The following is a 24,810-nucleotide window of genomic DNA, read 5'->3' as shown; positions in this document are numbered from 1 at the left end:
AAAGATATGGCTGCAGTTCCCCCAGCAATTTAAGCTGGGGCGGGTGTCAAGGTTGTTCCTTATCTGCAGGAATCATTTGTTCCAACCAGGAAAACTTGTAGTAAGGAGCTGGAGAGGATAATGGACCCATTTTGTAAGGTCAGTTTGCTGGGAGGTGCGGAGGGAGAAAAGATGTGTTTAGGTACATGGAAAGCTTTGACATTCCCGGGGGTGCCGCCTGCCATTCATTTTGCTAGAACGGATTCTCTCCTGTGGATCGGAGGAGGGCGCTACATCGGGGTTCTATGGCCGGATCACGGGGACAGGTTTTGGTGGAGGTGAAAGCTGGGGGGGGGGGGGGGGGGGGGGGGGGGGTCTCTTGGCAGAGTGAATGCTACGACACCCTGCATGAGGCTAGGTTTGATACATCTCAACAAGGCCAGCACGAGTTGGTTTTTGGAAGGGGTTTTGAGGATAGGTTGTGAGCGGTGCTCAAAAAGGGCCTGCGAATCAATGGCACATGTTCTGGTCTTGCCCCAAATTTATGGGTGTCTGGGGTCTTTTTGCAACATCATGTCGGCAATTTGACATGTGGATTTGGAGCCCTGCCATTAGTAGGGCTATTTGGGGTGTCAGCTGGAATTGAGGACTAGGTGATGAAATGAAAAAATGAAAATCGCTTATTGTCACGAGTAGGCTTCAATGAAGTTTCTGTGAAAAGCCCCTAGTCACCACATTCCGGCACCTGTCCGGGGAGGCTGTTATGGGAATTGAAGCGTGCTGGCCTGCCTTGGTCTGCTTTCAAAGCCAGCAATTTAGCCCAGTGTGCTAAACAGCCCTCTGGTCGTTGCTTCATTGGTGGCTCAGCAGAGTTGGAGGCAGGCAACACCTAGTGCCGCAGTGTGGCTGTAACTTGGAGTTCTTGCACCTTGAGAAGGTAAAGTTCATGGTGAGGGGGAACGACTGATGGGTTTGAAAGTAAATGGCATCTGTTTATATTGCATTTTAAGGTCTGGTTACTGTTCGTTGTTGGGGGAGGTACAATTGTTGGTGAGGTTTTTGTTTTAATATGTCGGCTAGGTTTTTGTTTTAATATGCCTGTTGAGGTTGTTGATACATGTTACTGAAAATGTTACAAATTTTTATAAACATATTTTCTTAAAAAACAGGAAACTGTTGGCGTGATTGGTCATTTCCTGGTTGGACAGATGTAATGAATGGTGTGCCACAGGGACCACTGCTTCGACTTCTCTCAACATTTTACAAATTTATATAAATGACTTGGATGAAGAGACTTACGGTATGGTTGCTAAATTTGCTGATGACAAAAGATAGGCAGGAAAGTAAATTGAGAAGATGACACAAGGAGACTGCAAAGGGACATAGATAAGTTAAGTTGGCTGAGTGGGCAAAGACCTCGCAAAATGGAGTAAATGTGGGCAACGGTGAAAGTCCATTTTGGCAGAAAAGTATAAAAAAGATCATCTAAATAGGAGAGACTGCAGAGCTGAGGTGTGGAGGAATCTGGTTGTTCTAGTGCAAGAATCACAAAGGCAGGTGCAGCAGATAAATATGCAACGTTAATAGAATATTTATTGTGAGGAGAATTGATTAGAAAAGTAGAAATGCTTCAGTAGTACAAGGCATCTGGAATATTGTGCACATCTGGATATTTGTAACCTTATTTAAAGGGAAGATGTAAATGTGTTAGAAACAGTTAAGAGAAGGTTTACTAAACTCAGGAATAGACAGGTGGTCTTGAGAGGAAAGGTTGAAGAGGCTATGTTTATATCCACTACAGTTTAGGAGAATAAAACGATGACTTGATCAAAACCTTTTAAGATATTGAGGAGTATTGACAGGGTGGTGAGAGAGATGTTTCCTCATGTCGAAGAATCTAGAACCAGGGTTCTTTTTTTTAAATAAAAGTAAAGTAGCCATACGACACATGCGAGGAGAATTTGTTTTGAGGTTCATGGGTCTCTTGAACTCTCGTCCTCCAAGTGGCAGTGGAGCAGAATATTTGACTATTTTTAAGGTAGAGCTAGATAGATTCTTTATTAACAAGGGAGTTGAAGGTTATCGGGGAGACAGGGTGGTAGGGTTGGTCTTGTTCAATGGCAGAGCAGTCTCGAAGGGCCAAATAGTCTACTCCTGCTCCAAATTCAGATGTTCCTGTAGATCTAACATTTATTTTTATAAATTTAGAGTATTCAATTATTTTTTTAGGGACAATTCGTATGACCAATCCATCTACCCTGCTTTAGGTTGGGGGCCCACACAGACATGGAGAGGAGAATGTGAAAAGTCCACATGGACAGTACTCAGGGCCGGGATTTAGCCCAGGCCTGCACCGCCATGAGGCAGCAGTGCTAACCACTGGGACCCCCCTTAGATCTAACAGTTACAGGTACATCAGGTTGTTTAAACAGGTCTTTTGTCTTTAAAATTGTTTTTTTAGCTGAACATGACAGAAAAAACGATTATCCTTCAAAAAGTAATCAACTGAATGCAGGTATTTTACTGAAATCATAAACATTTTTGTTCACCTATAATTTTAGGAATTAAATGGAGATATTAATTTTGAATATTTCTACAACTGAAATATTTATGATGCAAGCACCTAAAGCCAAATGAATATCCTTGGCCTGCATAATATATAGCAAGTGTGCTTGATAGAACAGCCCAAGAAGCTCTAAAGAAGGTAGTTAGTGAGTAGGGGAAGAGACAGAGGTGGAATCTTGCCTGCTAAGACAAGAGATACTCAAAATCACAATAATGGATCATCTCATGGATAGAAATCAGTTACAATGGTTGTAACCAGTTTGCCCAGGAAACTGGAATGAAGGGGGGAAAAAAAAGTTATGAAATTGTTCCCGATGTAATGCAAATAACTCATGCTGAGACAAGAAAGATGACTGTACTGTTTTGCCACTGCCCAAAATGAGAACGGATTTCAGAGAATTAAAGCTATGCAGGTGGGAGAGCCCCCAGAGAAGAAAACTAAAAATACACAAACCAAAGAAAGAAAATCTAAAACAAAAATTGGAACAAAGCACAAAAATTGGATGCAGACTCATTTTGCACACCGATTCCTGGGAATTCACTGTCCATGAAATTGTCTTCGTGTTGCAGCATTTAACCTGCTAGCCCAGAACAGGATGGAGGGAGACCAAAAAAAAAAAAATTCGAAATCCTATCGTGAGCAACATTCGGTACATTTTCTTGGCTATTCTGCGGTTACCCTTAAACCTCCAAGGGACCAATAGAAAATTTAATGAAATCTACACTCTAAATTGTATTATACAGATCATTTCACACAACATTTAATTCAGAATAGAAGTTCTGTTTTCATTTGTACTGTAACTTTTCACTTCACAGATTGGTTCAAAACAGCTAATGTCCACTACTGTAATCATCAATCGTCATCAGATGCGATCATGTCAACATAGTTGACTAAAACAGCGGAAACAGAGTAAAATTACAATCGACTGAAATAGAAGGTTTTTCTGAATTTACTTTTTGTTAGTAGGTATGGAGTTTAATATTACATTGGACAGATGGAGAAAAACAATTTTGACCATTAAATAGAAAACTGAATGGAGCTTCTGTCTTTATGACTTCCAGCAGTGAGCAGGTAACAAAGCTTGTTCAAATTGGATAGCAAAAAGGGTAAATACACCATGTGGTGTGGCACTCAGCCATTCAGACCAGGATTTTATCAATACCACTGAAAGGCCCTCCACTTATGTTTACATAAACTAATGCAGCAAAGAACTCTAATAAATAGCCATGCAATCCTTTATGGTGCAAAGCAACCTTTTGCTGCATTTGACAGGCAGAAATGTTGAAATGAAGCAAGAAAAAAAATGAACGATTTTTAAAAAAAAGTAATGTAGACAGACAGCATGGCCACAACCTCCTGTTAAAAGCCTCTAGTCGCCACATTGCAGCACCTATTCTGGTACACAAACAGCACATCTTTTGGGACTTGTGGGAGGAAACCGGAGCACCCGGAGGAAACCCGCACATACACAACCTAAGTGGCCCAAGCCAGGAATCGAATCTGGAACCCTGGAGCTGTGAAGCAACAGTTATACCCACTGTGCTACCGTGCTGCCCGTAAGAGTGATTCACTGACTGGGAATCGAACCCGGGCCGTGGCGGTGACAGTGCCGAATCCTAACCAGTAGACCACCAGGGAAACTAGAAACCACGAAAATTTGTTGTGCTGCTCATCATCCTTGGAGGAAACAGATTCTTTAAATTGCATATTGTTAAGACCAATATCTTTTGTTCCCATCATAAACTCAGTTCAGTCAACAGAGACTTCAACCCTGGCAACGGATGAACCTAACCATTTGCAACCCGGAGTTTCTAACCCCACATCTTCTTGATTACCAAGACTGCTTTATTCCAACTTTGTAACACTGCCCATCTCTGCCCTGGTCACAACACATCAGCGCTGAAATCCTGACCATGAATATATTATTCTTAAACTTTACTATTCCAATACTCTGCTGGCTAGTGTACAATGGTCCTTGATCCACAACACCAATGTGCCCTCTGCCAGCCCACCAACGCTCCAAAATCTCTGTATTCCTCCAGTGTAGCCACAATTAAATTGCTCCATCATTGGCAGGCATGCCTGCAGGTGCCTGGGGCCTCGATCTCTCCCTCACAAGGCATTCCTTTAAATTTGCATGACTACAATCCCACAACAAAGAAAGTCGTAGTTAACTGATGTGACTCAACCTGGAAGGTGTCACAAATGGTGTATCCCAGGAATCTGGCCAATGCATACTATAAAAGGAGATACAAGGAGTACAGCAAGTAAGTTTACAAATTACACCAAATCTGTGCAAGGGTTATGATGGTAGAAGCCTACAATAATAGAGTGGGCTGCATATTGGTAAATGGTATTTAGTTTGTATGAAAGTGGTGATGTGCCTATTGGACGGGCCAGCATAAATGCTGGATCCTTTACAGGGAACAACACAAAGGAGGTTGATAGAAAAAAATCTTCATGTTATTGTGTTATTGGTTCATGACCAATGTTGAGAAAGTATAGCTGAAGCAAACAATCTATTTGGTGCAAAATCAGAAAATACCAGGCCCTTGTGTCTATGAGCAGCTGTGGGCCTTTTAAACAAGGAATCATTTTTGTAGTTCTTCTCCAGACTTTTCTGGACAATCTCAGTTTTGACAAAGTCATCCAGACTCGAAACATTAGCTCCCTTCTCTCTGCACAGATGCTGTCAGACCTGCTGAGATTGTCCAGTATTTTCTGTTTTTGTTTCAGATTCCAGCATCTGCAGTAAATTGCTTTTAATCAAACTATTTGGTACCATTGATACACCTTTTAGCATAAATCAGAGGACACCATTTTGACACTGTACAGGTTGTTGGTCACTGCACAGTGTACTGTGCCAAGATTTGGTCTCTCATCCAGCAGAAAAGTCTCGAGAAGAACTACAAAAATGATTCCTTGTTTAAAAGGCCCACAGCTACTCATAGACCCGATGGCCTGGTTTGATTTTAGAGCAGTGTAAATTTGGAGGTGAGCTGATAAGAGGTCAATAAATAATTGAACAGCTGAAAGCCATCCCCAGTTATAGATTATTCCAGTTTAACAAGACTGTGTAAGACCAGGGGATACAAATTTAATGAGGTAAGCTGGGAATAGACTGGGTATTAGGTGGTTCTTCTTTGCCCAGACAATTGAGAGTCTCAAAAGTAGTGTTAGCTTGTGTGGTGGGTGCTGATTCTCCAACAGTAAGCTGCCCTGGTTCCAGACTGTGACAGGGATCGCATCATGCAGAAGGCAAGTGTCTTTTTATGTAGGCATTCAACTGCAAAGCAATTGTTTATAGATAATATTTGATCTATGTGATGCCCTGAACTGGTTTTGACCACATGAGGCCTGAAGTATTTTAGCATATTCGTCCTCATTTCCTGGGTTCCTCCTCTCCGACAATTAAATGGCTGCGGGGATGAATATGAAGTGTTTAGCCAGGATGATCCAGTCACTGGTTTACCCACCTGTCATTTTCATACATACTTGTATCCCTATTGCCCTGATGTGGAGATATTATTGAATACTGTCATGCATCCTTCTTCATATAGCTAATAAGCAATAACCAAAGAAGTGAAGCACATACAATAATCAGACAACACCAGCTTTTTGTCTTTACCCATTTTACCAACAAAGTGGTTGAAGAAATAATTTCAGGATATGCAAACATCATAGAGATCACATGACCAACAATTATGTTGCTTATTCATTTTTCATGAAAGCAAAAACACAATTTATCAACTTCTGGATTCTCAATTGACCACGTAACATTGGACAACACTGGACTAGTAAAACTTGGTAATTACTGCAACAGCTCATGTACCAAGTACTACCCATTTCACGTTAAATCATAGAAATTTGCTCAACGAGAGGAAGGCATTCAGCCAGTCATGCCTGATGGCACTTTGAAAAAGCAGTCACATTTAGTTCCACACCACACCTTCTGTCCAAACCCGGTAAGCTCCTCATCCTCAAGTACCTGCCCAATTCTCTTTTCAAATTATAGAATCAACTTCCACCACCTTTTCGAACATTGCCTTCCAGTTCCAAGTCCTGGCACCTCAGTTAAAAAAAATCCTCTTGCTTGATTTTTTGCCAATGATTTTTAAATCTATGCACGGTGGTTACAGATCCACTTGGTTGTAGGATAGCTTTTAAAATAAATAGGAGCAGGATTAGACTGTTTTGCCCCTCAAGCTTCCTCAATCATTCATTCAACATCATGGCTGACGTGATTGTGACCCTAACTCCATTTTCCTTTCTGACCCCAGGCTCCCTTGCAGATCAAAAATTCAACGTAACTCAGCCTTCAAAGTATTCAATGACTGAGCCTGCACTGCGGAAGATAATTCCAAAGGTCAACGACCCTCACAAGAAATTCCCCCTCATCGCCATAGGGGCTGGTTTAGCTCACTGGGCTAAATCGTTGGCTTTTAAAGCAGACCAGCAGCACGGTTCGATTCCCGTACCAGCCTCCCCAGACAGGTGCCGGAATGTGGCGACTAGGGGCTTTTCACAGTAACTTCATTGAAGCCTACTCGTGACAATAAGCGATTTTCATTTTCATTCTGAAATGGGACCCCTATATTCTGAAACTCTGCCTCAGTTCTAAATTCTGGAACATTGCCATCTCTTCTGTGCTCCTGCACGATTCAGTCTCTCACATTAAGGAGTTCTTTCAGCCCAGCATATCTGCACCGGCAAAAATATAAAAAACTAGCTTCCCATTTTTTTCCCCCAAATATATTAATTTAGAGTACCAATTATTTTTTTTCCCAATTAAGGGGCAATTTATCGTGGCCAATCCACCCATGCTGCTCATCTTTGGGTTGTGGGGGTGAAACCACGCAGACATGGGGAGAATGTGCAAACTCCACACAGACAGTGACCCAGAGACGGGATCGAACCTGGGACCTCAGCGCCGTGAGGCAGCTGTGCTAACCACTAGGCCACCATGCTGCCCATTCTAATCCCACCTTCCTGCACCTGGTCCATAGCCTGACAGGTTGCAGCACTTTATGATACTAAATCAATTTTTCCCTCCAATAATGGAGGTTATCAATGTATACAAATAATCAATCTATTGTCCTGTTAATAATATAACATGGAGTGGAAACTAGATTTACACAAGGACACATGTTATCAGCACTGGAAATAGGAAAGATAAACAGTGTGGGACATACGCAGAAGCTCAGTCGGCTTCAGGTTGAAGGTTAATAGTTAACCTGGAAGGAGGGATTGTGAAAGAGAATAAAGATTGCTCAGCAGTTACACTCTTGCCTCTGGTTTCAAGTTCACTCCAGAGAATTGAGAGCATATCTAGGCTTGTATTGCCAGTGTAGTGCTGCACTGTCAGAGATGCTGTGTTTCGTATGACGAGACACTTCCTTCCCACTCTAGTTGGCAATAGCAAGATTCCCCATTACAGTATTTCAGGTATTGGCAGGAGAGTTCGCCCTGGTATTCTAATCAATCTGTATCCCTCACTTCACTATATATTTTGTTTTAATCATCTGGTCATCATCTTATTGTTGATTTTGGAGTCCTGTTGCATGCAATTTGCTTTAAAAACACTTAGAAAAGAATTGCATTAAGGCGCTAGAGGGGAGGGGACACACCTTAAGCTGAGATGCACTGTATAAAATGTGCATCTTTTTCCCTTTAGAAACAATCACGAGTATGAATGAATCAGTGGGTTACATGGTCTGCAAGCTGCTTATTATAAAACAGCTGATAGTAAGACAGTGGGTTGAAGTAGACATAAAAAAATGCTTAAATGGCAAATTAAGAGAAAATATTCCTGTGTAAAAAGCTGCAGATGCCTCAAAATGAAACCAAAACTGAAATTAATAATTTAATAAATATTTTTATTCAGAAAAAAAGTACAACATGCAGAATTTTAACTTTTCTTTTAAAAATCCCCCCCAACCCAGACTAGCATAAAACACGCCTCATCCCCGCATTTGCTGACAACAACCAGCTCCTTAAAGAAGATAATCAACAGCACCCACCTTGAATAGAACTCCTCCTTTGATCTCCTAATGGTGTACTTAATTTTCTTCCAAATGCAGGAATTCTGACATATCCCCCAGCCATGCCAGGACAGGAACAACGGGCAAGCAAGTCGGCGGACACACACAAGGCGAGGGGGTCCCCAGCCACCCCCCGAGAGAGGCGATCAACAAAATTGGGATGAAACTGGAGTCTCGGTGGAAGACGATCCAGGAGCTTGAAAAGGCACTGCTTGATCAGAGTGACAAGATTGTTGCTCTGGAGGCCAAAACAAAATAAAGGTTGGTGGCGATCCAGGGGAGCCTGAAGGGGAAAGTAGAGTTTTTTTTTTATAAATTTAGATTACCCAATTATTTTTTCCAATTAAAAGGCAATTTAGCGTGTCCAATCCACCTACTCTGCACATTTTTGGGTTGTGGGGGCGAAACCCACGCAGACACGGGGAGAATGTGCAAACCCCACACGGACAGTGACCCAGAGCCGGGATCAAACCTGGGACCTCAGCGCAGTGAGGTGGTTGTGCTAACCACTAGGCCACCGTGCTGCCCCAGGAAAGTAGAGTATGAGGAGAACCGATCGACGCCAAAATATCTGAATAGTGGGCTTGGCAGAGGGGACCAAGGGCAAGAACCCAACAGACTATATGGTCGGAATTTGGTCAGAAGGGACAACTTTCCTAAGCTGCCGGACATCGATAGGGCACATAGGCCACTCCAATCGAAGCCCAAGACCAGGGAGTAGCTATGGGCAATAATGACCAAACTACACAGGTACCAAAATCGGCAGAGGTTCCTGTATTGGGCTCAGCAGACGGAAAGATACAGAATACATGTACACCAAGACATTTGGGGCAGACCTGGCAAAGCACAAGGCCGAATTCAATTAAGTGAAATCAGCCTTGTACAAAATCAGAATAAATTTTGGGATCTTATCCCCAACCAGGCTCTGGGTGACATTACCAGAATTAAGAACATTATTGTACTACCGCGCAGAGGCGGACAAGTTTGTGCGGACAAACTGCCGAGACAAAAAGCAGACAAGGCAGCGATGAGGAAGAGGCAGGGAGAGAAAAGAGAAATAAAAGTGATGGACATGAACAATGTTTGCACAGGACAGTACTGCCTCGCTTTGAGCAAGAGCACCAGCTCATCAGGAGGAAGGGTGAGGGCAGCAGAGTGCAGGATAAAGGGATGGGGAGACAGATCGTCAATTGATCGGGCATAAAGAGGTGGTAAGATCAGCCTGGGAGGGGGCCACCACACTAGCGGAGAAAGCTGGCGCCAGGAGGTCTGAAAGTAAGGGGGGGGGGGGGGGCCGCAGCATAATTTTCAGCAGGGAGGAAGCATCTGGCAGGGATGGAGGGGAATATAATGAAGAAAGGAACGGTTTTAGAGTGACCTCAGCAGGTCAGGTCCGCGTTGATGGAAAAAGATGGCACAGTTAAGCAGCCACTTTGGAGGGTCCCGAAACAAAAGGGAAACCTCGGAGTGCAGTGGATCACCCATGTGGCATACACACAGTTGGCGGCCATGTTGGGTGGCCTCTGGACAAAAGGAAACGCTGGAGCGCAAGGGCCTGGCTGCATGGTGAGAATGGTGACCACAGACATTTTGGATGGCCCCCCCAACAAAGGGAAATCCCAGAGTGCAAAGAACAAAACATCACAGGAACAGGCCCTTCGGACCTCCAAGCCTGCGCCGATCACATGTCCCAGCTAGACCAACCGCCTGAATCCTTCTATGCCCCGTCTGTTCGTTTGCCTATCCATAGAAGTCTTCAAGAGCACTAACGTATCTGCCTCAACCACCTCACTTGGCAGTGCATTCCAGGTCACCACCACCCTCTGTGTAAAAAGCTTTCCCCACACTGAACCTGTCCCCCCTCACCTTGAACTCGGGCCCCCTTGTAATTTTCAATTCCGCCCTGGGAAAAAGCCTCCAACTGTGCACCCTAACTATACCCTGAATAATTTTATAAACTTCTATCAGATCGACCCTCAGCCTCTCGAGGGAGAACAATCCCAGTTTATTCAATCTCTCCTCAGAACCAATACCCTCCATGCCAGGCAACATCCTGGTAAACCTTTGCTGTATTCTCTCCAAAGCCTCCACGTCCTTCTGGTAGTGTGGTGACCACAATTGGACATAGTATTCCAAATGTGGCCTAACCAACATTCTATATAACTAACATGGGCAACACGGTGGATGCAGTGGTTAGCACTGCTGCCTCAGTGCCGAGGTCCCAGGTTCGATCCCGGCTCTGGGTCACTGTCCGTGTGGAGTTGCACTTTCTCCCCATGTTTACATGGGTTTCACCCCCACAACCCAAAAATGTGCAGGCTAGGTGTATTGGGCACACTAATTTGCCCCTTAATTGGAAAAAATTAATTGGGTACTCCAAATTGATCTAAAAAACCATCATTGTTGGTTTTCTCCAATCTTGTTACAATTTTGTAATTCTCATTTATAATCCTAAACCATATTACGGTCACTGATACCTAGATGTTCTTCTGTTATTTGCTCTGGTGCATTCCCCATTACCAAATCGAATAGCAAATTCTTCCTTTGTTGGGTTTATTAACCACTGGATTGGGAAGGAGTCCTAGACACGGCAGAAATCCCAATCCCTCATCTCCTTTACCTACCTCTTCTGGCTAATTAATTCCTCAATGGTGATTAGTTTGTTTGCAAACATCTTTGTCCTCCCTTCCACTATTAAATGCTCTTTAGTACATTACTCATTAGTGGGGTTAATGTTTTCTTTAATATCTTCTCTCTAACCACATGTGTTTGTCTTGTATTACGGTTTTCTGCTGCCATTATAATACCTCTAGTGCTCCAGTTCCCCTTTTCCACTCGTGCACACTTTTGTGTTATCGTCGAACCGCATGCGAGAGAACTGGTTCTAAAAACGAAATAATGTGGGTGCCAGACTTTTATGTCAGCAACCTTCACTTCAGAAAGCATGAGAAAAATCGAGGCGAGATGATGTATTTCCTGCAAGTTGGAAACATATAATTGTGCGCGCATTTTGGATGCAATAAAGTATACACATTCGTCTAATTCCGAATACTTGTTGGACAAAAGATGACGAGGCAGACAGTAACTTCATACCAATATCATTTTTTTTTAAAGCAAGTTGTGTTGAGAAAGCAAATGGAGCAGAGGGAGGAAGGAAAATCTTGTAGGATGTTTGAAGATATATTGTTTGAATCGGCTGTGCTTTATCGACAGCCTGTTATTGTGGGTGTTCTAATTATTGGTGCCGCATGACACCGAGGAGGACACTGCCAGCAAGTGTCCTCGTCTTAAATTGAATTCTTTTAAATTAAAAATAAAATTGAATTTAGAAAACATCCGTGCCTTTTCAGAGAAACATTGATAGGGGAGAGAGAAGCAAAATGGTGTGTGACCATAGAGACCTGCGATCCCTTGTAACATGGCAGAAGAAAGCAGAAAGGGAGGTTGAAAGAGAAGAAGCGAAGCCGAGCCGAGCCCCAGCAGAAGAAATAAACAGCAACGTGAAAGCAAGAGACTATATTCTCCAAATTACTGTGTGCAGTGTTGTCTCTGGTAACAAGACTGGAGAATGTGTCTCTGGATTCGGGGCCGCAGCCACAAATTGTGTTTTCACCCCATTATAAACAAAGCAATGCAAAATTACCTTCACCAGTTTCAGTGGTTTAAGCCCTCCTGCTCTTCAGTTTGACTCGATTGCTTACTCTTGTGCAGGTAAGTCTTAGAACAGGAGGAGGCCATTTAGCCCACCATGTCTGTACTGGCACTATGAAAGAGTAATCTTGCTTCGTCACACCTTCCTGTTTTTTATCTGTAACCTTACAGGAAATTGAAATGTAGATATGCAAGCAGATTCTGGATAGATGTAAAAATAATAGGGTTGTTGTAATGGGAGACTTTAATTTTCCTCATATTGACTGGAAATCCCTTGGGACTAGAGATGTGGATGGTGAGGAATTGGTGAGTCCAAGAAGGTTTTTTTTGGAACAATATGTGGCTAATCCGACGAGAGAGGGGGCTATACTGGACCTAGTACTGGGGAACAAGCCTGGCCAGGTAAGTTGCAGTGGTGGAACATGTGGTGAACAGTTACCACAATTCCATAAGCTTTCGGATACTCGTGGAAAAAGACGAGGTGTGAAATTGGGGGAAGATTAGGCAGGATTTGGAGGCTGTTGTTTGGGAGAGGCTGTTTGAGGGTAAATCCACATTTGGCAGATGGGAGTCTTTAAGGAGAAGTTGATGGAAGTGCAGGACAGGCATGTGCCGGTAGAAAGGAAGGACAGGAAAGGCAGGATTCAGGAACCACGGATGACCAGGGAAATTGCGGATCTTGTCAAAAAGAAAAAAAAGATGCATACGTGAAGTACAGGTGTAAAAATAGATGACACACTTGAGGAAAACAACGAAAGTAGAAAAAAAAGAGCTCAAGCAGGGAGTTAGGAGGGCAAAAAGGGGTCACAAAATGTCCCTGGCAGACAGGATTAAGGAGAATCCCAAGGCATTTTATACGTATATTAAGAACAAGAGGGTAGCAAGAGAAAGAGTTAGCCCACTCGACGACAAAGGAGGGAAATTATGTGCAGAACCAAAGGAAGTAGGTGAGATCCTTAATGACTATTTTGCATCGGTATTCACGATGGAGAGGGACGTGTTGATTGGTGGTGTCTCAGAGGGAATGTGGAAACAATTTAGAACAGGTCGTTATTACGAGGAAGTGTTAGGTGTTTAAAAAGCATCAAGGTAGACAAATCACCAGGGTCAGATGGCATCCATCCCAGATTACTGAGGGAGGCAAGAGACAAAATCGCTGGGCCTCCAACAGAAATCTTTTCGTCCTCGATGGCCACAGATGAGATCTTGGAGGATAGCCAATGTTGTACCTTTATTTAAGAAGAGTTGCAAGGATAACCCAGATAATTATAGGCCAGTGACAAAATCGTGCTCATGGGAAGGGAATAAGGTAAGGACATTGGGGCGGACCCGGCAAAAAAAAAAAAGAGGGCTGAGATAAACAGAGCAAACTCAGCGCTCTACAAAAGTACGATTTGGGACGTTATTCCCGGCCTGACTCTGGGTAACATTCAAGGCAAGAAACTGTACTTGAACACCTCGGTGGAGGTCAACAAATTGGGGAAGGAACAATCGCAACAACAATGAAACCTGCAGGGGCGAAAAAAAGGATCACAACAAAGAGCGGAGGATTGACAGCAAAAGGAGACAATAATACCATGGACTTTATGCATGTTTTTGTTTTACGCGGAACTGTGCTGCATCGTCTCTTCCCTCAATGGGATGAGGGGAAGCAGAGCAAGGGGAACGAGAGTGAGAAAAACAGACAGGAGGGCGAGATAAGGGGTGGTGGGAGGAGGGTAGAGCAGGGCCTGAGCTGGACAAGTACTGGGTGGGGAGCCACCGTACTAACGAGGAGGGCCAACAGAAGAGGGCAGAAAGAAAGGAGGGCCACAGCACACCTCTCAGGGGAGAGGGAGCGCCTGGTACAAGGCCAGGGGGGTGGGGCAGAAGAGAAGGAAGAATACATTGGGGGGGGGGGGGGGGAGGAAGGAGCGCAGGACAAAAAAGCAAAGGGAAGGCAGAGGTAGAGAAACAGAACAGACACAGGCCTCAGCAGGCATGGAGCAGGACAAGGAACCAAGATGGCACCTCAAAGAGCCACTCAGGAGGACATCAGGGTGAGGGAGACCCCGGTGTGCAGGGGCGCATCCACGTGGCAGCCATTGTGGTGAATGTACATTGCGTAATTCACACTGTATAGTATGGTGTCCTTGTGGGCTCTGTGAGCCGTTGCGCAGCTCTGCCTACAGGGAGAGATGAGAAGCTTGTACAGGGCTCCAGCCTTGGCACCGCCCATGGCCCCTCCCACTACCGGAAGTATAATGTGGTGCAGCCTTAAGAGTCTGCCCTCAGTTCTTCTGGTCGCAGGCAGGCTCAGTTGTAAGTCTATTAAAGCCACAGTTTACTTCCTATCGTGTCTCGAGTGAATTGATGGTCACATCAATTTAACAGACTTAAGAAAACCACTATGGAATCAGCCCTCAAACGACTCCGCCTCCGCCCAACATGTGCGACTCATGGGGGCCGCCATCTTGGCAATCCTCCCCCACGCGGCCGGCCACGTGAGAGTCATGGGGGCCACCATCTTAGGCACCATCTTCCTCTCCGCCTGCCACGTGCGATCCACGGGGGTGGCCATCTTCTTCCTCGCCTGCACATGCACATCTTGGCCATCACCCGATGTTCACCGAAATGACTACAACCTCTGCGGACAGTCATCACGGGGCCACTCCAGCACTGCTGATCGAGCCACCGACCACCTGCAACTCAACGCAGTTGCGTCCAAAGCACCTCAGGAGCTCGATGATGTCCGTTCAGGTCAACGGATACAAGATACAGTGCCTCTTCGACTCCGGCAGCACACAGAGAGCTTCATGCATCCAGACCTGGTAAGACACTGTTCGCTCCCTATCTCCCTCGCCTCGGGTTCGCACTCGGTCCAAATACAAGGGCACACCGTTGCGACCCTAATGATACAGGGCGCCAGCTACTCTAATTTCCAGCTGTACGTACTCCCAGACCTCTGTGCCCCACTCTTGCTCGGGCTCGATTTTCAGTGCAATGTTAGAAGCCTCTCACTCCGCTTCGGCGGACCCCTACCTCCTCTCACGATATGCAGCTTAGCGACTCTAAAAATCGACCCTCTCCACTCACTGCTGACTGCAACCCGTAGCAACTCGCAGCAGGCAGTATAGCCTGCAGGACAGGGTATTCATTAGAGCCGAACTCCAGCGACTCCTACGTGAGGGAGTCATAGAGGCCAGTAATAGCCCCTGGAGAGCTCAGGTGGTGGTCGTCAAGACCGGGGAAAAGTTCCGAATGGTGGTTGATTACAGCCAAACTATTAACCGGTTCACGCACCCCGATGCGTACCCCCTCCCCAGAATTGCAGACATGGTCAACCAGATCGCCCAGTACCGCATATTCTCCACGGTGGATCTGAAGTCTGCATACCACCAGTTGCCAATCTGCCAGGAGGACCACCACTACACGGCATTCGAGGCAGATGGGCACCTCTTCCATTTCCTCCGGGTCCCCTTTGGCGTCACGAATGGGGTTGCGATGTTCCAACGAGCGATGGACCGAATGGTGGACCAGTACGGGCTGCTGGCCACGTTTCCGTACCTGGATAACGTCACCATCCGTGGCCATGACCAGCAAGACCACGATGCCAACCTCCACTGATTTCTCCAAATTGCCCAGAAACTCAATCTCACCTACAATAAGGAGAAATGCGTTTTCCGCACTACCAGACTAGCCATCCTCAGCTATGGCGTGGAAAACAGAGTCCTGGGCCCCGACCCGCACCATATGCACCCCCTCCTACAGCTCCCGCTCCCTCATTGTCCCAGGGCCCACAAGAGGTGCCTGGGATTCTTCTCCTATTACACCCAGTGGGTCCCGCAGTCTGCGGACAAAGCCCGCCCACTATTTAAGACCACACTCTTCCCACTGTCAGCAGAGGCCCGCCAGCCCTTCAACTGCATCAAGGAAGACATCGCCAAAACCGCCACATGGGCGGTGGATGAATCATCCCCTTCCAGGTGGAGAGCGATGCCTCAGAGGTTGCTCTCGCCGCCACTCTAACCCAGGCAGGGAGACCAGTAGCTTTCTTCTCCTGAACCCTCTCCGCTTCAGAACTTCAACACTCCTCGGTCGAGAAAGAAGCTCAAGCCATTGTGGAAGCCGTACGGTACTGGAGGCACTACCTCGCAGGTAGGAGGTTTACCCTCATCACCGAGCAGAGATCGGTTGCCTTCATGTTCGACAACTCGCAAAGGGGCAAAATAAAAAACAATAAAATCTTGGTGGAGGATCGAACTCTCCACCTGTAATTATGACATCATATATCGGCCGGGGAAGCTCAACAAGCCCCCAGATGCCCTGTCCGCGGCACATGCGCCAGCGCGCAAGACGACCGATTACAGGCTATCCACAACGACCTCTGCCACCCGGGGGTCACCCGGCTCGCCCACGACATCAAGGCCCGCAATCTGCCTTTCTCCACCGAGGAGGTAAAAGCCATCACCAGGGATCGCCTGATCTGCGCGGAGTGCAAACCGCACTTCTATACACCAGAAAATGCCCACTTGGTAAACGCTTCCCGGCCCTTTTAACGCCTGAGCATCAATTTCAAAGGGCCACTCCCCTCGACCAATCGAAATGTGTACTTCCTCAATGTCACAGACGAACTCTCGTGCTTCCCGTTTGCTATCCCATGCCCTGATATGACCTCCCATACAGTCATCAGAGCCATGCACAGTGTCTTCACCCTGTTCGGCTTCCCCAGCTACATACACAGTGACAGGGGTTCGTCCTTCAGGAGCGATGAGCTGCGTCAGTACCTGCTCGACAAGGGCATCGCCTCAAGCAGGACTACCAGCTATAACCCGAGGGGGAACGGGCAGGTGGAGAGGGAGAACGCGACAGTCTGGAAGACCATCCTACTGACCGTACAGTCCAGGAATCTCCCGACCTCCCACTGGCAGGAGGTCCTCCCCGAAGCGCTCCATGCAATTAGGTCCCTCCTGTGCACTGCCACTAACCAGACCCCTCACGAGCGATTATTTGTTTTCCCTAGGGGCACTACCACGGGGGCTTCGCTCCCATCTTGGTTGAGAACACCGGGCCCGGTTCTCCTCCGGAAGCATGTCCGGACACATAAAATGGACCCACGAGTAGAGAGGGTACCACTGCTTCACTCAAACCCACACTACACCTTTATGGAACACCCCGACGGCCGTCAGGACACCTTTTCCCTCCGGGACCTGGCGCCCGTAGGATCCACCACCACCACTGCCGAGGTACCCCTCACACTACACCCCACCCGATCCCCCCATGCCCTACAGGTTTCCTGCGCCCCCCTTAGGAACGAAGCTCTGAGCGAACCACCCCCGGAGTCCACCCTCAGATCCACACCGCCCGTCACCACTCAGCCATCCGAAGAGGCTGCAACCCCAGTGCTCCGCCGATCCCAAAGGACGACTCGGCCACCAGACTGGCTCAACCTGTAGACCCGTCACCATGCCGGACTGGATTTTTATTTTTATTTTTATAGGGGGTGAATGTACATTGCGTAATTCACACGGTATAGTATTGTCCCCTTGTGGGCTCTGTCTGTGAACTGTTGCGCGGCTCTGCCCACAGGGGGAGATGAGGAGCTTGTACAGGGCTCCACCCGTGGCTCCGCCCATGGCCCCTCCCATTACCGGAAGTATAAAGTGCTGCAGCCTTGTGAGTCTGCCCTCAGTTCTTCTGGTCGCAGGCAGGCTCAGTTGTTAGTCCATTAAAGGCACAGTTTACTTCCTATCGTGTCTCAAGTGAATTGATGGTCACATCAGCCATGTTGGGTTCCCCCTGGACAAAGGGAAACCCCGGAGCTCTGGGACCCAAACTCATGGTGAGAGCGACGACCATGGCCATTTTGGACAGCCCCCGAACAAAGGGAAACCCAGGACTGCAGGGGCTCGTCCAGCAGATAAGTATGGTGAAGTCGCAGCCCAGGGGTGGTCAGAAACCCCCCACCAGGATTATTACCTGGAACGCAAGGGGACTCAACGGCCCAGTGAAAAGATCCAGAGTCTTCACCCACCTAAGAAGCCTAAAAACAGATATAATCGACTTACAAGAGACGCACCCGAGGGAGAAGGACCGACTGCTGGTAAGGAAGGGCTGGGTGGGACAGACTCATGTTACGGGACGAGGGCAAGGGGAGTAGCAATACTAATCAACAAAAGGATGAGGTTTACAGAAACCAAGACAGTTATGGACCCAGGGGGACGGTACTTCATGGTCAGCGATGTCCTGGAAGGGGCTCCTGCACCCAGGAGAAAATACATTTCACAAACGCACAAGGTGCGTTTTTTTTTTGCAGTGGGAAAATCGGTGCTTCCAAGGATCACTCTGCGATTGTCATCTCCGACCACGCTCCACACTACATGGATGAGAAGTTGGAGAAAGCTGTGCCCAGTGCCCCACATGGAGGCTGCACACTGACCTGCTGGCCGACATGGCCTTCTGCCAAAAAACATCGCAGGCCACAAACGATTAGGTTAGTAACAACCAAAACGGGAAGGTCTCATCCTCCACCTTTTGGGAAGCACTGAAGGCCACGATCAGAGGAGAGATCATAGCCTCCAAGGCAAGCAGAGACAGGGAAGACGGGGTGGCCCGGCAGCGACGAGTGGACTCTATTCTGGAAGTCACCAGAAAATATTCCGAGGCCCTGACCGTAGAGCTGCTGGCGGAGAGGAAAAAGACTTACTTTAGTAATTCTTTTGTTCCTGATATACCTATAGAAAGCCTTAGGGTTTTCCTTGATCCTATCCGCCAACGACTTTTCGTGTCCTCTCCTTGCTCTTCTTAACTCTCCCTTTAGGTCCTTCCTGGCTAACTTGTAACTCTCAAGTGCTCTAACTGAGCCTTCATGTCTCATCCTAACATAAGCCTTCTTCTTCCTCTTGACAAGACTTACCAGGGGTAAGCAATAGGGCACAAGTCTCTGGCACAGAGTCTGTCCCTGTTGCTCAGAAGGTAAGGGAGAAGAGGAACAGAGCACTTGTCATTGGGGACTCCATAGTTAGAGGAACAGACAGGAGGTTCTGTGGGAACGAAAGAGACTCACGGTTGGTGTGTTGCCTCCCAGGTGCCAGGGTTCATGATGTCTCTGATCGTGTTTATGGGATCCTTAAGGGGGAGGGGGAGCAGCCCCAAGTCGTGGTCCACATAGGTACCAACGACATAGGTAGGAAGAGAGATGGGGATTTGAGACAGAAATTCAGGGAGCTAGGGTGGAAGCCGAGAGCTAGAACAAACAGAGTTGTTATCTCTGGGTTGTTACCCGTGCCACATGCTAGTGAAGTGATAAATAAGGAGAGAGAGGAGTTGAACACATGGCTACAGGGATGGTGCAGGAGGGAGGGTTTTGGTTTCCTGGATAATTGGGGCTCATTCTGGGGTAGGTGGGAACTCTACAAACAGGATGGTCTTCACCTGAACCAGAGGGGTACCAATATCCTGGGGGGGAGATTTGCTAGTGCTCTTCGGGGGGGTTTAAACTAATTCAGCAGGGGGATGGGAACCTAAATTGTAGTCCCAGTGTACAGGATGTTGCGAGTAGTGAGGTCAGGGATAGGGTTAAAAGTTCGAAAGAGGGCACCGGCAAGCAGGACGCTGGTTTGAAGTGTGTCTACTTCAACGCCAGGAGCATCCGGAATAAGGTGGGTGAGCTTGCAGCATGGGTTGGTACCTGGGATCTCGATGTTGTGGCGATTTCGGAGACATGGGTAGAGCAGGGACAGGAATGGTTGTTGCAGGTCCCAGGATTTAGATGTTTCTGTAAGAACAGAGAAGATGGTAAAAGAGGGGGAGGTGTGGCATTGTTAATCAAGGAAAGTATTACGGCGGTAGAAAGGACGCTTGAGGACTCGTCTACTGAGGTAGTATGGGCCGAGGTTAGGAACAGTAGAGGAGAGGTCACCCTGTTGGGAGTTGTCTATAGACCTCCGAATAGTTCCAGAGATGTAGAGGAAAGGATTGCAAAGATGATTCTTGACAGGAGCGAGTGTAACAGGGTAGTTGTTATGGGGGACTTTAACTTTCCAAATATTGACTGGAAATACTATAGTTCGAGTACTATAGATGGGTCAGTTTTTGTGCAGTGTGTGTAGGAGGGTTTTCTGACAGTATGTAGACAGGCCAACATGGGGCGAGGCCACATTGGATTTGGTACTGGGTAATGAACCCGGCCAGGTGTTAGATTTAGACGTAGGTGAGCACTTTGGTGATAGTGATCACAACTCGGTTATGTTTACTTTAGCAATGGGCAGGGATAGGTATATACCGCAAGGCAAGAATTATAGCTGGGGGAAAGGCAATTATGATGCTATTCGGCAAGATTTAGGATGTATAGGATGGGGAAGGAAACTGCAGGGGATGGGTACAATCGAAATGTGGAGCTTTTTCAAGGAACAGCTACTGCGTGTCCTTGATAAGTATGTACCTGTCAGGCAGGGAGGAAGTTGTCGAGCAAGGGAACCGTGGTTTACTAAGGAAGCTGAAGCACTTGTCAAGAGGAAGAAGGCGGCTTATGTTAGGATGAGACATGAAGGCTCAGTTAGGGCACTTGAGAGTTACAAGTTAGCCAGGAAGGACCTAAAGGGAGAGTTAAGAAGAGCAAGGAGAGGACACGAAAAGTCGTTGGCGGATAGGATCAAGGAAAACCCTAAGGCTTTCTATAGGTATATCAGGAACAAAAGAATGACTAGAGCAAGATTAGGGCCAATCAAGGATAGTAGTGGAAAGTTGTGTGTGGAATCAGAGGAGATAGGGGAAGCGTTAAATGGATATTTTTCATCAGTGTTTACACAGGAGAAAGACAATGTTGTCGAGGAGAACACTCAGGTTCAGTCGACCAGGCTAGATGGAATTGAGGTTCAAAAGGAGGAGGTGTTAGCAATTTTGGAAAATGTCAAAATAGATAAGTCCCCTGGGCCAGATGGGATTTATCCTAGGATTCTCTGGGAAGCCAGGGAGGAGATTGCAGAGCCTTTGTCCTTGATCTTTGTCGTCTTTGTCGACAGGAATAGTGCCGGAAGACTGGAGGATAGCAAATGTTGTCCCCTTGTTCAAGAAGGGGAGTAGAGACAACCCTGGTAATTATAGACCTGTGAGCCTTACTTCGGTTGTGGGTAAAATGTTGGAAAAGGTTATAAGAGATAGGGTTTATAATCATCTTGAAAAGAACAAGTTGATTAGCGATAGTCAACACGGTTTTGTGAAGGGTAGGTCATGCCTCACAAACCTTATTGAGTTTTTTGAGAAGGTGACCAAACAGGTGGATCAGGGTAAAGCTGTTGATGTGGTGTATATGGATTTCAGTAAGGCGTTTGATAAGGTTCCCCACGGTAGGCTATTGCAGAAAATAAGGAAGTATGGAATTGAAGGTGATTTAGCGGTTTGGATCAGTAATTGGCTAGCTGAAAGAAGACAGAGGGTGGTGGTTGATGGCAAATGTTCATCCTGGAGTTCAGTTACTAGTGGTGTACCGCAAGGATCTGTTTTGGGGCCACTGCTGTTTGTCATTTTTATAAATGACCTGGAAGAGGGTGTAGAAGGATGGGTTAGTAAATTTGCAGATGACAAGAAGGTCGGTGGAGTTGTGGATAGTGCTGAAGGATGTTATAGGATACAGAGGGACTGCAGAGCTGGGCTGAGAGGTGGCAGATGGAGTTTAATGTGGAAAAGTGTGAGGTGGTTCACTTTGGAAGGAGTAACAGGAATGCAGAGTACTGGGCTAATGGCAAGATTCTTGGTAGTGTAGCTGAACAGAGAGATCTCGGCATCCAGGTACATAAATCCCTGAAAGTTGCCACCCAGGTTAATAGGGCTGTTAAGAAGGCATATGGTGTGCTAGCCTTTATAAGCAGGGGGATTGAGTTTCGGAACCACAAGGTCATGCTGCAGCTGTACATAACTCTGTTGCGGCTGCACCTGGAGTACTGCGTGCAGTTCTGGTCACCACATTATAGGAAGGATGTGGAAGCTTTGGAAAGGGTTCAGAGGAGATTTACTAGGATGTTGCCTGGTATGGAGGGAAGGTCTTACGAGGAAAGGCTCAGGGAATTGAGGTTGTTTTCGTTAGAGAGGAGAAGGCTGAGAGGTGACTTAATAGAGACATACAAGATAGTCAGAGGGTTAGATAGGGTGGACAGTGAGAGTCTTTTTCCTCGGATGGTGATGACCAACACGAGGGGACATAGCTTTAAATTGAGGGGTGATAGATATAGGACAGATATCAGAGGCAGTTTCTTTACTCAGAGAGTAGTCGGGGTGTGGAACGCCCTGCCTGCAACGGTAGTAGACTCGCCAACTTTAAGGGCATTTAAGTGGTCACTGGATAGACATATGGATGAAAATGGAATAGTGTAGGTCAGATAGGCTTCAGATGGTTTCACAGGTCGGTGCAACATCGAGGGCCGAAGGGCCCGTACTGCGCTGTAGTGTTCTATGGTCTATGTTCTAAATAGACTTTAACCTGCTATCAACCAGTAAAGCAGTGTACCAACTCCACCAGACATGGGGGGGCCTTCTACGAACACGGAGACAAGGCTGGTCTATTGCTCACCAGCCACAATGGAAATAGAACAGGTAACGGGTAGCAGAGGCAGACTGGTAACAGAACAAAAAGGTGGTCAATTGGGCACTTGAGATCTTCTCCCGGGGATTGTACACCTCCAAGCCCCCCAACACTTTCTTTGCTGTACTTTTCTTTGTTATTTTGTTCTAACATGGACGCGGGGATGAAACAGTTCCAAGACGGACTGGAACTACCAGTTGTGGGGGAAAACAGAAGGGGGGAGCTGGAAGCACCAATAGATCTGGACCAAGAAATCATGGAGAGCATCAGCTCCATGCAGGCAGGGAAGGCACCGGGACCCGACAGGTTTCTGGCAGACATTTACAAAAAATTTGCACCAGTCCTGGCCCCACATCCAAGGGCATGTTCGCGGGCTCACTGGCAAGGGGGACTCCATGCTAGCGCAGGCCACAATTTCACAGAGACCCAAATAAGATAAAAAACCCGACGGATCATATAGGCCCATTTCACAGCTGAACGCGGATGCAAAAATACTCGCAAAGGCTGGAGGCCTGCTTACTCAAGGGTAGGCAGCTCACAGCGATCATCAAGCAGCTGAACGTATTAATGACCCCACCCCCGGGAAGAGAACACCAGAGGTGATCGTCTCCCTGGACACAGAAAAGGCCTTTGACAGAGTCAAAAGGAGCTACCTCCTCGAGGTACTGGAACGGCTTGGGCTAGGAGCAGGATTCACCGCCTGCGTGAGGCTCCTGTACAGCGCTCCCAAAGCGAGTGTCTGAACTAACACCACCAGCTCTGAATACTTCCAGCTACAGAGAGGAACAAGACAGGGCTGCCCCTATCCTCACTCTTGTTCACGCCAGCAATCAAACCCCTGCCAATAGCCCTGGGGGATGCGAAAAGTTGTAAGGGCATCCAGAGAGGAGACAGAGCACAGAGCTTCACTCTATGCAAATGACCTAGTCCTCCATGTCTTGCAGCCACAGGAGGGACTGAAGGCAATACTACAGATCCTGAAGGAGTTTGGTACCTTTTCAGGCTACAAACTTAACCTGGGCAAAAGTGAGGCATTCCCAGTGAACCCAAATGGGGGAGGGGCAGAGCTGGAGGGGCTCCCGTTTAAAACGGCCCAGGACCGATTCCGTTACCTGGGGATCCACATAGCCAGAGACTGGACATAGATCCAACCTGACCGGCCTGGTGGAGGAAGTAAAAAAAATGACCTACAAATGACCTGGCAGAGAGGGTGCATACGATTAAGATGAACGTACTGCCGAGGCTCCTCTTCCAGTTTAGATCCATACCGATCTTCATCCAAAAAGGTATTTTTCCAAAATGTAGACAGTTCAATCATAGCGTTTGCGTAGGGTGGCAAGAACCAGTGAATCCCCAAACCAACACTGCAAAGAAGGAAAATCAAAGGGGGCTTTACCGTACCTACAATACTACCACTGGGCAGCAACGGCAGAAAGAGTGACGGGACAGGTACACGAACCTGGCACAGAGTGGGTACAGATGAAGGAGGCCTCCTGTAAAGGAACAGCCCTCCGGGCCCTGGCTACAGCAGCACTCCCATCCTCCTCAACAAGGTGCACAACGAGCCCAGTGGTAGTGGCCACACGCAGAACATGGTCCCAACTGAGACAACACTTGGGGAACATTTTAATTTGCCCAATCTGCGGCAATCACAGATTCCCCCAGCCATGCTAGATAGCAGCTTCAAAAGATGGAGGCGGGACAGGGGCATGCTGACAGTCGGGGACTTTTATGAGGTACAGACTGGCAACTGTAGGAACTGAAGAGGAAGTGGAAATTAACAAAAAGGACAGGAAATGAGACACCTCCAAATCAGTAGTGTCTGGCTGTTCCAGAAAGCAGGGTTTTGGTTGTAAAGTCTTGAATTTCTGTAGCCAAGTGCAAGGGAGCGAGAAGCCCTGTAAATAGTCAGCTGAAGTTCTTAGCAGAAACATAACACTGAATGACAAAGCAAACAAAATAGTGAGGAACAAACCGACTCACCCGTCGCATTAAAAGTAAGTAATAATGGTGGG

At 47.0% G+C, this 24,810-nt stretch overlaps 1 protein-coding gene across 4 annotated transcripts in view; it reads right to left on the bottom strand.

The window, feature by feature from the left end:
- LOC119966538 (protein canopy homolog 1-like) overlaps positions 1–24,810 on the bottom strand; it is a 113,276-nt gene that overhangs the window by 68,344 nt on the left and 20,122 nt on the right. Inside the window, exon 2 of one of the 4 annotated variants that reach the window (XM_038798397.1) lies at positions 8,566–8,824. The exons of the other annotated variants lie outside the window; for them this stretch is intronic. Within the exon in view, the coding sequence (XP_038654325.1) occupies positions 8,566–8,650 (85 nt within the window). The 5' untranslated portion in view covers positions 8,651–8,824. The remainder of the gene's footprint in view (positions 1–8,565; positions 8,825–24,810) is intronic. 4 annotated transcript variants of the gene reach the window in all.

Source organism: Scyliorhinus canicula, chromosome 5 (assembly GCF_902713615.1).
Source record: "Scyliorhinus canicula chromosome 5, sScyCan1.1, whole genome shotgun sequence".
Classification (NCBI taxonomy): domain Eukaryota; kingdom Metazoa; phylum Chordata; class Chondrichthyes; order Carcharhiniformes; family Scyliorhinidae; genus Scyliorhinus; species Scyliorhinus canicula.
The sequence above is the reverse complement of the archived record's forward strand: the minus strand, read 5'-3'. Positions and strand labels throughout refer to the sequence as shown.